At 42.9% G+C, this 16,037-nt stretch overlaps 1 protein-coding gene across 4 annotated transcripts in view; it reads right to left on the reverse strand.

Annotated features, from left to right (window-relative positions):
* Window positions 1–16,037, reverse strand: part of POLG (DNA polymerase gamma, catalytic subunit) — an 862,381-nt gene that overhangs the window by 628,430 nt on the left and 217,914 nt on the right. For all 4 annotated transcript variants that reach the window (XM_085644442.1, XM_085644444.1, XM_085644443.1 and 1 more), the window contains one exon: window positions 14,583–14,750. In XM_085644442.1, the coding sequence (XP_085500568.1) occupies window positions 14,583–14,750 (168 nt within the window). The remainder of the gene's footprint in view (window positions 1–14,582; window positions 14,751–16,037) is intronic.

Raw genomic sequence — 16,037 nt, forward strand, 5'->3', positions numbered from 1 at the left:
CCAGCACAGCTCACACCGGTTCCTGTTTTTACCTCGTAATTTTTCTCTGTTGGGATTCTTCTGCACAACCAATTTCTTTTCTCAAGTTATATTGCTTATTTGGCTGTTTTATTCAACAGACTGGCTTGCTCTCTTCATGTTTTGACATTCACACTTCATAGCCTCTATTATTTTCAAGACTCTCGATTTTTGCTATTATATGTTTTGATGGGCAGAACGAAAGGCTCTTTTTTTGCTGCCTCACAACCAAAACGTGTCTATCAAAAATTCAAAATTTTCACTACTGGACAATACTGACTCTCCCACGTAGGAAAGGTAATAATGCAAAAGGGGACCCTGCACGCACTACATCTGGAAAGTCCAATGTGAAGCGTCTGAAACAAGACCCTCCTTCGCCTCCTAAACCAGCCTCTATGGAGTTGTTATTGCAGGAAATCAGAGCGCTCAGACCCTTCATGGAAGAAACTAATTCTAAGTTACAATCTTTATCGGATAACTGGCTACAAATGGACTCCAGACTTACAGTAGTGGAGCAAAATGTCTCTGCTTTCAATGAGACCACTAAAGATGTTTCCTTCATGCACGCGCAAATTTCATCACTTCAGAAACAGGTCGAGGACTTGGAAAATCGTAACAGAAGAAATAATCTACGTATTTATGGCTTGAATGAGGGGGTCGAAGGCATGGACCCTATTACTTTCTTCAAATCCTTCCTTCCAAAGATCCTCCAATTACCAGGTGATACTTCCTTGAATATCCAGCGTGCTCACAGACTGGGGCGCGCTTCTACCAATTCCTCATCTTCGCAGAGACCCAGGGAAGTTATTCTTTATTTTTTAGAGTACACGGATGTACTCAAAGTGCTGGTGGCTGCCAAAGCTACACAACGGATAACTTGGTCTAGTTCTACATTATTTTTTGCGCATTATTCAAAAGCAACGGCTTCTAGGCGCAAAGCCTTCCTAGATATGAGACCTGACCTCCGCGCCATGGGAGCTAGATACAGTCTGTTCCACCCATGCCTTTTCAAGGTCACTTACAAAAATAAAACAACGTCATATGAAAATCCAATTCGTCTGCAAAGCTTCATTAATTCGAACAAGCTTACTCCAAAGACTCTTCAAGGCCTTCCTCCTCGCCTATTACCTGACTTTCTTATGGTTTGCATGTGATGTTCACTCTTTTTGCAGCTCCATATTCTTGGTTTATGCCTAATTTCAATATGTTATAGCTATTTGCTCTTTTTGAAATTCTGGTCGTTATTATTCAGTGGTTGCACTCTTTATGTTTTATTCAATGTCCCATATAGAATGTTCGCCTTACCTTTTTTGTTCTCTCTCTTTTTCTCTTCGTTCCTATAGATATTATCACGACAGGCGTGTTCCTTCCTTGGTTTGGTTTGATCCTTGCTGGATGTCTCGTCTGTTCCATGTGGTTTCACCCACCCTCGCATTCCTGTTTCCCTTTTGTAGGTATGTTAATGGTTTTGTCCTTTGTTTTGTTCCCAAGCTTCTTATCGTTCAATGTTATCCTTTCGATGTACCTCTTCTTCGGTCATTGCATACTTTAATTCTCATTTTTTCGTACTTTGTTTTTATCCATTCGATTCATTTACTTCTTTTTTCCTCAGCTTGCTAGATTCTCACTCTTGTATTCTTCTGCTTACTTTTGCTGAGCTTTCCTACTGTGTGATGCAGCGATCTTTTCATCTCCTTTCTCTCTTCATGTATCTCTTTTGTTGTTGGTTTCATGATTTGGACTTATGTCTCAATTCTCGTGCTCAATACTGTACTTATAGCGCATGTCGTTAAGATTGATTACTTGGAACGTTAGGGGTTTAAACTGTCCCATCAAAAGGCAGAGGGTTTTATCTCATCTGGCGAAGCTAAATGCTGACATTGTATTCTTACAGGAAACACATCTTTTGGATGCTGAATCCGCTAAATTAAAGAGGGGATGGGTTGGGCATGTTTTCTTTTCTGAAGGGGATGGCAAATGTAATGGGGTGATGATTTTATGCCGTAAATCACTTCCAATTACATTGATATCACAAGAATCTAATACTGAGGGTAGATGGATTAATGTTAAACTGTTGTTAAAGAATGTTCCAGTTTCTCTTCTTAATGTTTATGCCCCTACCTCTGGTGATACTACCTTCTGGTCTACATTTGCAAATCAAATTTCTCACTGCATAGAAGATAATTTGGCTGGAGATTGTAACCAAGTTTTCGATCCGTTCACGGACAGGAACTCTAAATCCTCCTTGATCCCTAATAAACCTCATAAAGCGTTTACTCACGCCATCACTCAACATAAACTCCTCGATGCGTGGCGACGGTGTAACCCAACTACTAGAGAATATTCATTTTATTCTCCAACACATCAGTCTCAGTCACAAATTGATTATATTTTTGTCTCTCACAATATCTCTCAATCCCTTAGTAATGCAGAAATTGGTGCCATTTTGTTATCAGATCATGCCCCTGTCTCAGTTTGTCTTGACATTTTGCCTAAACTTACTGGTCCTCGAAGATGGCGTTTTAATAATGCTCGTCTTTTAAATCCAGAGTTTACTGCTTCCTTCATTACTTTTTCAGACGAATATTTCAGGTTGAATAATACTGAATCTTTGCCATTCTCCACTATTTGGGATGCTTTTAAAGCCTCGGCGAGAGACTTTATTATTAATTTTGTAGCTAAAAAACAAAAAATTGCACGCAGTCACACAAGTAAATTGTTAGAAATCATTAAGAAACTGGAGCATTCCTATTATACTTCCCACTCAAAGTATTCTCTCACTGCGCTTATAAATGCAAAATTGCAATTCAACAAAAAAAAAAAAAAATCGAAGGATGATGCTTCCTTATATGTATTAAAATCTAGTGCAAAATTCTATGGAGGGAAAAATAAAGCTGGGAAAATACTCACTAACTATTTAAAAGTCCGACAGAACAAGTTGAATATTGATTCTATTTTGGATGAAAATTCAGTTTTAAAGTTTAAGGACAAAACGTTATATTCGTCTGAAACACAACCCACGGAACAATCCTGGTCTTCTTTCTTCTCTACAATCCAGAAACCCCAACACAATATCCCTGATTTGACCCCCTTAGAGTTAGACATGTCACAGCAAGAACTCTTGAAGGCGCTTCATAGTCTTAAGTAATTGCGATAATTTGACACTTTCGCGTTCCGCGGAGAGCGCGAAAATGTCAAAATTTCCGCTTTCCACAGCTTGGCGATAATTTGTTTCTTGCTCGCGCTGTAAAATAATACATTCTCGCGATCGCCTTACCTGAATCCCTGCGTTCGCCGACAAGTTTTCTTGATCCGGTCGCGTTCTCCATGAGATGTTGTATTGTTTTTAGCCATTTGCACTGTCTCGCGACAGTTCGCGCCCGCAGTGACGTCATGCGTCGCGCGATCACGTCTTTCTTCTCGCGATCATGCACCGCGAGACAACTCAAAACAAGATGGCCGCGCCCGCGAGCAACCAGATGGGTAAGTTGGCGACCCGCAACCATGCAGAAAATCTCGCGAACATGCGGGAAAAAAACTTCTGCATCTTCGCGATATTTCCGCTTGTTTGCGATAATTTTAAACATTTTCGCGATAATTTGTGAAAGTGGATTTCGCAAATTCCGCCCACCCCTAGTCTTAAGAAGGACAAGGCACCAGGCCCAGATGGTTTCACTGTCGAATTTTATACACATTTTTCCAAACTTTTAATTCCCAAATTACATTCTCTAATAAATCACTTTTGCTCTTTGGATAGATCCTCCGGCCCCTTCTCAGAAGCACATATTTGCCTTATCCCCAAAGAGGGTAAAGATCCTACTCACTGTAAAAATTATAGACCTATATCTTTAGTTAATCTTGATTATACATTTTTTTCTAAAGCATTAGCCATTCGCTTAGGCTCCTTTTTATCAAATTTGTTGGACAAAGAACAATCTGGGTTTGTTAAGGGGTGCTTTATAACAGATAACACACGACTTTTATTCAATATCCTGTCTAAATCTATTCATCTAAAACATCCCCTTGTGGCGATTGCTTTGGACACTAAAAAAAGCATTTGATAAGAGTGGAGTGGACCTATTTATTTTATGCCCTCAGGTGGTATGGTTTTGGCCCCAAATTTGTATCATTAATTGCTCTCTTATATTCCAATCCACGTGCAGCAGTTTGCGCCAGTGGCTTGATTTCATCTTTTTTTGATTTGGGTAGAGGAGTCCGTCAAGGCTGTCCTCTTTCTCCTTTCTTATTTAATTTGGCACTGGAACCTTTCCTCTCCAAATTGCGTCAGAATCCATGTTTACATGGCTTCCAAACTTCTCATATTCATGTTAAACTAGCGGCTTATGCCGATTATATTTTGCTTCTCATGTCACAGCCAGATGAATCTATTCCTGCCTTTCTAGCGGAAGTACGTTCATATTCTCTCATTTCTGGTTATAAATTGAATAATGACAAATGTGAGATTTTGCCCTTCACCAAATATACTTTTAAATCAGACTTTAATGCTTCCAATTTCACTTGGAGTCCCCAACACATTAAATATTTAGGCCTACAGGGAGGAGCCAAGATGGCGACCGAGACGGCAGCGTAGACTCCCGGCTCCGTGAACCTCCGCATCCCGCACGGATATCCTGCCTGAGATCCTCAACCTGTGCTACGTGGTCGTGTTTCTGAAGGAGAGGGGCTCCCGACTGTGTGACTCCGAGGTTTCTAGCCGTGCTATCGCCGGAGAAAACTGCATCGGAACTTTACGGCCTGTGCGGCCCTGGAGCCGGGACATCGAGTGGACGCCGTGGCCGGGTGGCAGTGCGACAACAGCGGCCGGTGGTGACTGGGTGGAGTCGGCCCACCGGAGCGGTGCCAAACTCGGCCTACATTTCAGCGTGGTCGCTTCTACTGCCCAGTGTAGCTGACCGAGTGCATGACCGGGGGTGCAAATCTTAGATCCTCCGGTGACTGCCCCTGCCTTGCTGGTGAGCTGCCCGGCCGCCGTCCGTATCCTGCCCCGATCATTGCGGGCCGCCCCCGGATGTCTACGGGAGCTGGTCCGTGGTGGGGACGACTGTTGCCCGTGACCACGGATAGTTTTTTGCCTGCCCCCGGAACCCGGTCACCCGCGACGTGGCCATCGCGACGCTTGTCCCGGGGTCCCGGCCCCGGTGAGGGTCGGGCATACTTGGCGGCCATCTTGGGTCGATGAAGCCTACCATCCTGTCCGCTGGGCCGCAGCGGGCCTGTGAGCGTACGATTATTGGGAGTGTGGCGGCGAGATCACAGAGAGCTGAGCTGGGGTACGGCGACCTCCTCGAGGCTCTTGGTACTCTTCACTCCTCCTTGGTTCATGGTTTCGTGATCTTGGGGAGTAAGCTCGATGGTGTGGCGTCGGAGTTGGGGCAGTGGCGGCCCGCCTGTCCGCACGAACACAGAGTCTACCCACACTGCGCGCAGGAGGACGCTGTGGCGGCCACCCCTGAGGTTAGTACACGACTGGACGCCCCGGCCAGTGTGCTACAGTGTGTTCGACCTTCTGAGGGCCTGACCTGTCCCGGAGGCGTTGGACCTGAGTGGGATGTGGTGGCCTCATCCCGTGCATGCCCTCCTGCGACCCAGAGACAACTCCAGCAACTAATGTCTGCTTTGGCTGCTTCTGCCTTCCTGAACCTTGCGTGCAGTGCAGATCCTGGGGCAGCACTGGGAAGCCTGTTTCCTCACGCGGCGGACTGTGTTGATGCTCAGAGACTTCCACCCCGCCTGTGTGCGTCGCTTCTCTGTCGTTGTTGGACATTCCTCTGCCTAGAAACATTGGGTATGGTGCTGGGTCGAGGGGTTGGCATGGGCAGAATCCCACAGAGTGGTCAGGGGTGAGGCTGGCCCCTCGGGGGTGGTCGCCTAGTGGACGGGCGGGCTTGGGGGGGGGTGTGCTCTCCTGACATGGCTACTGGCACAATAGGTGCATAATGCTCCCCATCGTGGTTTGAGAAGATTGTTTTTGTGCTGTTCCTTGTTCACTTTAGGGGAACCTTACCGTGCGGGAGGGAGAAGCCGGGGGTCTGTTATGAAGGCCCTCCTCCAGTTTATAAATACTTTCTCTACCCCCCCGTCTGGTGGGGGTTCTTTCCTACTTCTTCTTCCCTATTCTCCTACATTTCGGGTCTGGTTCCAGGGCGACAGGCACACTGCTGGGGGGGGGGGGCCGTACTCATCTGCAGAGGTGCAGGGTGGGGGGTTGGGGGAGGGGATTCTGTATTCTTTCATCTTTTTTTTCCATGGCCTCCTTTTTCTTCTCTGATTCTTTTTGTTTTTCTTTTTCTGGGATCAGCGTGATACACCTCCTTTTGCTACGCCTCGTTGCCGTTCCATGTGTTCACAACTTCAGGGGTGTTCTTGGGGAGTTCTGGCGGGGGACTGCGGGCGCAACTGTATACTATGTTTTTCCCCATCCTGATGCTCTTGTGTTTGCGCCATTGACCGAATAGATTGCTGTAAATCGCTAACGTTCATTACTCTGCATATCCGTGATCGTTGTTTTTTAAAATTGCTTGTCACCTGATCTTTCTGCTTTGTTTCATCATAAAATGAAAACCTCTTTCTCCTGGTGCCCTACTTACGCTGTTCACAGTATTAGCAGTACGATTTTGCTCCCCGAAGTGCTGCCTGTGTTTATACTTGTCGTTATTGCTCTGATTGCTTAGCGGCCGGCCCTGGGGGGTTGTAGGCCCATACTTGTTCTTATTGAACTGTCAATAAAGGTTTCAAAAAAATAAAAATAAAATAAATACATATTTAGGCCTATATTTTACGTCTTCTATCTCGGACACAGTTTCTTTGTGCATGAATAAGTGCATACAAAAACTTTCAGAATTAACTTCTAAATGGCACCCTCTCTACTAATCTTGGTGGGGTCGTTTAGACACTATAAAAATGATGCTCTCGCCAATAATTATGTATACTATTTCCAACATACCAGTCCCTATATCTAATAAATGGTTCACGAAGATTAATTCCATTCTATCCTCCTTCTTATGGCAACACAAGAAACCTCGTATGTCCATATTAAGATTATCAAGTCCTAAAACAGAGGGTGGAGTCAATATTCCCAATTTTCGCATTTACCATAAGGCTTTCCTCTTACGCCAAGCCTTCCACTGGTTGCTTGATTCTACAGACAGTGAATCTCTTTGGACCTCAGTGGAGCGTCTTTTCTTGTTCCCCTTCTCTTTTTCAGAATATCTATCAGTCTCACGTAAGCCACAGTCCCTTTCTACTCCTATAATTAAATTAACCTCTAAACTTATGAAGGTATCTCCTATTCCTGCTCCTATTACCCCGGACTCATTTCTCAACTCAACAATCTGGCACAATAAAAATCTGCTCATCAACCATAAGCCCATCTATTGGAAAACGTGGAGACACAAGGGTCTTCTTTGGATCATCAATTGTTCTCCCAATCTGACTTCTTATCTTTCACTTTGCTCACTCATCTATACCATTTACCTAATTCATTTAATAATAAATATACTATCCTTAAGAAGGCTGTGATGGATACTTATTCTCAATTGCTTATTTCCCAGACTCCCCTCGCAGGGTTAGACACTTCATCACAGATTCGTATTCTTTTACAAAATTCCCCCAGAGCCTCTACTATATATCGCCATCTATGTAACATTACCACAGTTAAGCAGAAATCAAAAACAGAGATAGCTTAGGAACATGATTTCGAGACCTCATGGTCATCGTCACTATGGACGAATCTCTGGATCACAGTCCGTAAATCTTCAAGGGCAGCCATTACAACGCAAACATTGTTTTTTGTTTATAACCAACTTTTGCTTACACCGGAAGCTTTAAGTAAAAAATTCACGGCAGTTCCGGATGTGTGTTGGACATGCTCTGCTCCAAACGCTGACTTCTTTCATATGTTATTCTCATGCACACTGTACACATTTTCTGGGAACAGGTCTGGACCCAAATTAATCTAATTTTTCAACTAGATCTCCTTTCTCTTTTGTTCATATTTTTCTAGGAAGCTTATCATTCATCTGGGATAATGTTACACTTAATACCAAAATTATTGATGTGCTATTAGCGGTTGCTTTTCAACAAAATTACCACAAATTGGAAAGACTCTACGAAAATGTCTTACAAGGCTTGGTGGTATATGATTTGCCATAACCATAGACTGGACACTTCCTTTGTATTCCCTATGCAAATAGCGACAAAACGCTTAAACTTACGGTCACCTGTTACATTGTATATTGAAGCTAGTGCCAAACGATGTTCCCAACTCCAACCAGTTCAGCAAGAAGTGCTTAAACCTCCTTGAACACCCTAACTGTTTCAAATCTTTCTTTAGTATAATGTTATTCTTGTTTTCGCATACTTAAAGTTGTTCTTTTTCCTTTTATTACGGAGTCCGAATTGTGTATGATTTTTTATTACAGCCATTTTATATTGTAATGATGTGATTTTGACATTGCTTATTCTGTATTGACACCCTTCTTCTTATAATAAAATGTTCTTGAACTTAAAGTAACATCTGATATTGGATTCTAGGTGAGCCACCATAACGGACTTATGTGAGCCTGTTTTTTCGGTATAGTGTGCCTGGTCAGTGATTGGATGCGCTGCAGTCATTCGTTCAGGAATAAAACCGCTGGAGGGTGACACTGTAAATATTACCACAGTACACGGCAAACTGAATAAACTCTCATATTTACTTAATAGACACTGCTATTAGCAGCTGAAGGGGAGTCAGTCTACGTGTTCTGCAAAAGGGAAAAAGGCAAACTGCAGTTTATAGACAGATGACAAAAAAAGAGGCTGAACCCATCGAGCTGTGTCACTGTAAACAAACTACCTACGCCCGCACTCTTCTCTTAAAACAAGTAAAATAAACATATGGCTTGGAAGCGCCCCGCTGGCGCAGTGGAATGTCTCGCTGTTGCGGTTTGATTAGCTAGTAATGCTGATATTTTGACGCAAATAAAAGAAACAAACATTGGCATAGCCAATAGGTCTCGCCTTTGGGACCTTATAAGTTTTTAGTCAATGCAACAGTTGATGTTATTGCACCAAGGATATTGTGCTGCATAACTAAATACTTATAAGGTCCCAAAGTGAAACCTATTGGCTATGCCAATGCTTGTTGTTAGGGTACCCTGGCCTAAACTACATAAACTCCTAAACAGGCCCATATGTAGGACTGGGGACGTGTTTCACTTGAGTTTCTAGAAATAAAACGTTTTTGCTTAAAAATGCCTGGAAGTAATTTTAGCCATTTAATCATAAAAACTATAAAACCCTAGTAGGTAGGAAACTACAAGTCCTGGCATTCACTGCCAGGCAGTTGGAATGGTTTCATGGTTTTGTGTGCAAAAGCCATGCTGGCCACAACTGTTTAATAATAAAATAGACGCTTGCTCTAAATGTGAGGGTATAACTTTTAAGAGGGCGCCTCGGTGAGAGCTGGGTGCTTGTCTCCCTGGCAGTGGCGTTGCTGTCCTCCGTGTGGGGGGAATGCTTTGGCACGCAGTTCAACGAAAAGCTTTTACAGCCCGACATGAAAGGGCACCGACGTGACGACGAACAAAAGCCTCCACCCCCTCCTCCTTGCTGGGGGCAGGCCGAGCAAAGCAAACTTCACACAAAGCTGCTGCAGCTGAAGTGAGTCACCGAGACACGATGCAAATGCAGAGTAAAACAGTCTCACGTTTTTGCCACTCATCCATTGACAATACAACTGATTGCGGGACAGATGCGCGTGAGTCCCAGTGTAATAAGTAGAAATATGAATGATGAAATGTCCGTTCTGGTTGGTAACTTCAAGTATGTTTATTGAAGATTGAAGTTACAGGTATGGAAGTATATAAATAGCAAGCCCCACCAGGAGCAGCCTGTACGCTGCTCAGCCCATAGACCAACTGACTCAAACCATTCCAACATTCTAACTCCAACATTCCAACATACACACACATCCTGGCTGAGCAGCATATTACAACATCTCCCCTCTTAACAATGAAAAGAACATCTCCCCTCTTAACAATGAAAAGGGAGAAACTCTAAAAAGGTATAACAAAAAGTCACAGTAAAAGACTTAGGCGAAAACATGGCAAGATATGAAAATTGAAAGAAAACGCCAAGAGAAAATAGTAAGTTGGAAGAAACAATAAGGATAACAGGAGGCACGAAAGACGACTCAACCACCCATCTCCCTTTCTACCATGAAAACAACCGATACACACCCACAACCAAAACAATGAGAAAATAGTGAGTGAGAGGGAACAATGAGGATCACAAGAGGCACGAAAAACGACTCAACCACCCGTCTCCCTTTCTCCCATGAACAACAACCGATACACACCCACAACAAAACAATAAGTGACTCAAGTACCAAGATCATGAAAGCTGGCCGGGCCGACACGAAGGAAGTACAAAAGTACAATCAAAAGCGTGAAGAAGAAAACAAGTAGAGCAAAACGCACAACGTGACGCAATAAAACAATTTGCGAGTACATATGTGGAATGACCACAATAAAAATAAATGTGGGGACACCACATAACACAGCAGAACGTGTGCATAAGATGTGGATATACCACATAAATAGATATGGGGACACACCACATGAAATAGATGTGGGGACACACCACATAAACAGTCAAACCAATGAATAAGATGTGGATGTACCACATTAAATAAGGTAAATGCAATCTCTACAAATGTGCACGAAATGTGGTAGTACCACATGAAACAAGACAAAACATTTTTAAATATGTGCACGAGATGCAACAAGGCAATTTATAAAAATGTGAACTAGATGTGGTAGTACCACATAAACAGGGTAAATACAATTTGTAAAAATGTGCACTAGATGTGGTAGTACCACTCGAAATAAGGCAAAAGCAATTTATAAGAATGTGCACAAGATGTGGTAGTACCACATACAACAAAGTAAATGCAATATGAAACAAATGTGCACGAGATGTGGTAGTACCACATACAACAAAGTAAATGCAATATGAAACCAAATGTGCACAAGATGTGGTGGTACCACATGAAACAACAAAATATATCGAAATCCTTACTTTAAATAAGACTGTCAGTACTTATTTTAAACATTACTGTAAAGATATCATGAAGTACTTAATTCAGAAAATGAGAGTAAAGGCATTGTGAGGTACTAATATTAAAAAATTAACGTAAAGGAACTGGTGCAAATGCAGGCAAGGAAAGTCAAACTTTTCTAGAAACTTCAGGCTGAGTGAGTTCCACGAAGTTGAACTAATGGATCGTCATAAGAAGAAAACTGCTATGGTAACGGAATGGAAAACATATTGCAGCATTTTTTTAAAATAAATAACTCATCTATTCTTTTCGAATCAAAGGTCCAATCCAAAAGTCTCTTCACAGCAGCTTTTAATTATATCCACTTCAGGCCTCCCTAGAAGGTTTTTTAAAAAACATCTCACTCGCCCCGTTTATTTTTCCTTCTCCTTGGAGCCAACTTGGTGTCATGCCCATCACGGTCAGCACTCAACAGGACCGTTAAACTTCACGAAGACACCAACGAGAGAGAGTCTTTCTATTTATTGTCAAGGAGTAGTGGCGCCAAACCGCCACTTGATGGCACTGCAGTATAACTCCTTACGCTGAACAAAACAGGACGGGGCAAAATATTTAAAAACAGGACATCGGAAAACGCAGCTGCTGTCAAAAGGCAAGTGGAACATAGAACCACAGAGATCAGGTGGAGCTGCCAGATGAGGACGTGCCAATAAACTACAACACAGACCAGAACACACCGTGGTTGGCACAGTTGAATTCTGCGAGAGAACATGACGACCTTAGTAAAGTTAAAATGGCGGTACGCAGCACGACGTAAAGCCGGGTGGCTCCAGGCACGTCCATGCTGCACAACGAAGAATCTGCAGGACACATCGCGAGCTGTTGAAGACATGGCTCGCGATGGCATCACGAGGATCGGCAGATAATCAAGTAAGCCAACGGTTTTTAACTGTTTTCCCAACAGGCGCAGAGGTAAAATATTAAATAATGACAATAAGTAATTACCTCATAAGCGCCAAACAGCGCATTTTAAGTCCAAATCACCAATAACAAATGAAGGTGGTAGAAAAACACCTCTTGCTCGTAACAGTCCACAACAGTCCACAGTTTGGTGGACTTAGATACAGCATTAGCTCACCGGGTTGGCAAATCCTCACGTCTGTAGCTGCTGGTAAACCATCGCAGCGCTGGGGAATCCTTTTCCCTAATGACCGGCACGAGAAAGTAAAACGAAAAAAATGTATTCCCTTAAACATAACTCCTCCAATAGGTGGCAGCACGCAACTTTTCCTCCGATTTCATCACACTGGTGCAGATCGGTAGGCATTTCTTGTCCCAGTTCTAATTTCCTTACTCAGTTCTGTCACTCTTAAAGGTGAAAGAAGGCAACAAAGCAGGATCTGTGGGCTGGAAATTTCAGTAGTCCCTGACGCTTTTCCACACTGACAGGTAGTGGTCTCAATGCAAGTAGAGACAGGCAGGAAGAAGCGCGACGCTGAACACAGTCAGGGACTGGCACACTTAATTTGAATGCAGGCTTTTAGACTGGGCCAACGATGTCGGAGGAATGGCTGCCAGTAGAAAGGAACACCAAGCAGGGACTTGCACTCTCGCGTTGTGGGCGACCGGTGGGAGGTCACTGGTGGGGCTCTCGGTGCAAGTAAGCTTAAGCTGCTTTTTTTTTTTTTTTTTTGAGGATTTCCTTTATCTCGAAATTTCTTGATCTTGAAGTTACTTGAGGGATGAAGAGCAAGGTCTTTCCAAACGTCGTCAATTGTGGGGAATAGAAATAACCCCACTTCTGGTACCAATTGTAATAAGTAGAAATATGAATGATGAAATGTCCGTTCTGGTTGGTAACTTCAAGTATGTTTATTGAAGATTGAAGTTACAGGTATGGAAGTATATAAATAGCAAGCCCCACCAGGAGCAGCCTGTACGCTGCTCAGCCCATAGACCAACTGACTCAAACCATTCCAACATTCTAACTCCAACATTCCAACATACACACACATCCTGGCTGAGCAGCATATTACACCCAGCGTTTAAAATGTGGTTTGAATGAGAAGTGCACAGAGACACAACGGGATTTAATAGAAAACAGAAAAACACATCAAACTACAAGTTTGTAAAACTGTGCTATATTTGGAAGGAAGATGTATACTATAATCATCATTGTATGTCAGTTCTGTTTCTAGAGCCCCCTCAAAGCCTCTTGAATTAACTTTTTTTAAACGTTTGACGATTATGAACTTGAAAATAGGTAATACTACGTGGGCTTTTTTTTCAGTTTTAATTAGCGCATACTCAACCCGAACATATTAGAGCGCTTTACATAAGCACCAGTTGCGTTACAGACGAACACATTCATTTTTAGGCATGGAATGATTTGCACAAAATCACAGCCTAAGCATAACCTCCCGCCAGACTTGAACCCGGTTCACTCAGCTTCAAAGTCGGACGTGCGTGGATCTAATAGTAAATATTAGAACTACAAGTCCCAGAACGCAAAATCATGTTGGCAAAAAAAAAAAAAAAAACGGTGGATTAAAAGAGTACTAGTGACGCGCAGTCACTTGGGGACGGTGGTTACACACCCAAGAGGTGCAGATAAATATTGCCTAATCTTGAAGTGGTCGGTATTTCTGGAGCAATACAGTAAAAAATAAGGAAAGGTAATATTTTGGAAAAAAGCGGGATTGCCTCCTAAATCCTAATGCTCTGGTATGTCTTATTTAATGTGAATAAACGCCACTCTCTTGATCTCTTGATGCCAAAATACAGTGTTTATACAAGAATATGTTAAACGTAATTAAGAATTGTGAGGTGCATTCGAGAGTGTGTCTTAGCATCTCACGAAACTCTTCCGTGCAGTAAGGGAGGGTGAGTAGCGGGTGAGAAAGGGGGAGGAAAGCCGGCCATGCGAGGAAAGGAATGCTAGAAACCAGGATAGCAGCTGTGCGCGTGCACGACATCGCGAACGCAAGCTGGAGGCCTGAAAAAAGCCACTAGGTTAGCACTTCCAAAACCCGCTTACTAAAACTCTCGTCAGAGCAGTGCTATAAGCGCTGGCTCAGGCAAGACCTAAAAAACACACTGCTGGCACTGCAAACGTGTTTGCTGGCCCGGGAGTGGTGCTCTTTTTCGAAGTACATGCTCGTGCTTGTGGCGCGCCCCTGCGTGCTCCCGCAAGGTGTATGCCGCCACAAGCACGAGTATGTGCTTCGAAAAAGAGCTTAACGACTGCTAAAGGTCTCCTATGCAGTGCATGCGCACTGCGTAGGCGAGATCTAAAAATGAAACAGCTTCTTATTTTTCATTGAATCTTCAGCCTGCAATGAGATATACCGGCTAGATTGTGCCAAAAAAATCATATAGTTTGTATGGGTGCACAAGAGTCCAAAGAGGTACGTGTATTTAAACAACTGAATGCTGATTTTTTTTTTTAATGCTCTGGTACAGAGGGGGGAAACACCTCAACAATGAAAAGATTAATGCTCACCCCAGGTCCCTCAGATGTCCGACGAGTCTTCTTAATATGCTGCTTGACTTCCTGTAGCCCCTTCCTCTTGCCATGCTTGCTTGCCATCCACAGGCTGCGCTGGAACCCGGTCAGGCCGGAGATAGACATGTGCAGGCTCATGGTGTCAAGAAATCGCATCTTGGAGCCCTGGATAGTCAATAAGGTTAAAGGAAAGTATAGTCAGCACAACGTAATAATAATGAAAAGAACCAAGAAGTACAAAGCATAATAATAATGAAAAGAATTAAGAAGTACAAAGCGATAATGCAGTTGTTTGCGATCTCAAAGCGCTAAAAATAACCATTTTATGATCCCAACAGCGATACAAGTAGCTCTTTTTTCAACCTCAAATAGATGCAGTTGAGAGCCTCCCCTGAATTATTACTTGAGACATGTAGCTCTGAAGAGTAACTGCTTAAGCTATGGACTTTGTATTTTCCACTAGCCTGCACATAAGAATCTTACGTATGTGTTGTCACGATAATTGTCAAATTAATGTTAGGCTCCTTCCCAGAAGCCCTCCTCTCTCCACAAACACAAAAAGTGGGCGTGTCTCTGCACCATATCTGAATCTCTTTAAATGTGCATTATATTTACTGTGCATGAAGGAAGCAATGTAGTTTAGCAGGCCGCGGTGACGGTCACACTCAAAATGTTTTAGATCTCCTGTCTCTCGTGCAAGGCAAGTTTTAATGACATGATCTTTTCTACTGTTTAACAAAGCAATGCTCGTTGACAACTCGTACCGTATCTGATTAACTGCTGAATTCCTGCATGTATCAGGACAAATAATGTTTTTTTGAACGGAGAGCCATGGGAGGTGGTAAGGAGACTGTGGGAACCAACTACTTCTGCGTCTATACTTGTAGAGATGGTGTATGATCAGACCACGTTTTTCGGCTATTGACTAACTGCTGCCAACATTTATGGGGTTCAACATTTGCACATACTAATTTGAACTCTGCTGTTTGCTAATACGTCTACAACCAGCAGCACAATTGAAATTATATGGGCAAATGCTTCTTAGTAATAGATGGATGTGAGAAATATTAGTGGATGGCTGTGGGATTACATGGATGACTGAGTGTGTGGCGCAATGCACTAGCTCATAAACACATCCAATCAATCAATCAATCCATCCATCCATGCACTTCTCTCACTCGTCCATGTAGCCATCCATCCATGCACTCACTACCCCTTTTATCCATACGTACACTCCAATTATTAATTCATTCTTCTCTTCTTGCCCGTAAAGTCGCAAAAATCAACAACCCACAAAGAAGCCTTTTAAATACTTATATACGTGTAAATATATGCTGCTTTGTAAGTGCAAATTCAATAATTTAATTTCCAACGAAAACAAGGTCTACAAATATTACAATTTGTAAATGGAACATTCCCCATCCATGCCCCAACAAACAGTTACTGGTAATT

Source organism: Triturus cristatus, chromosome 3_1 (genome assembly GCF_964204655.1).
Source record: "Triturus cristatus chromosome 3_1, aTriCri1.1, whole genome shotgun sequence".
Lineage (NCBI taxonomy): Eukaryota > Metazoa > Chordata > Amphibia > Caudata > Salamandridae > Triturus > Triturus cristatus.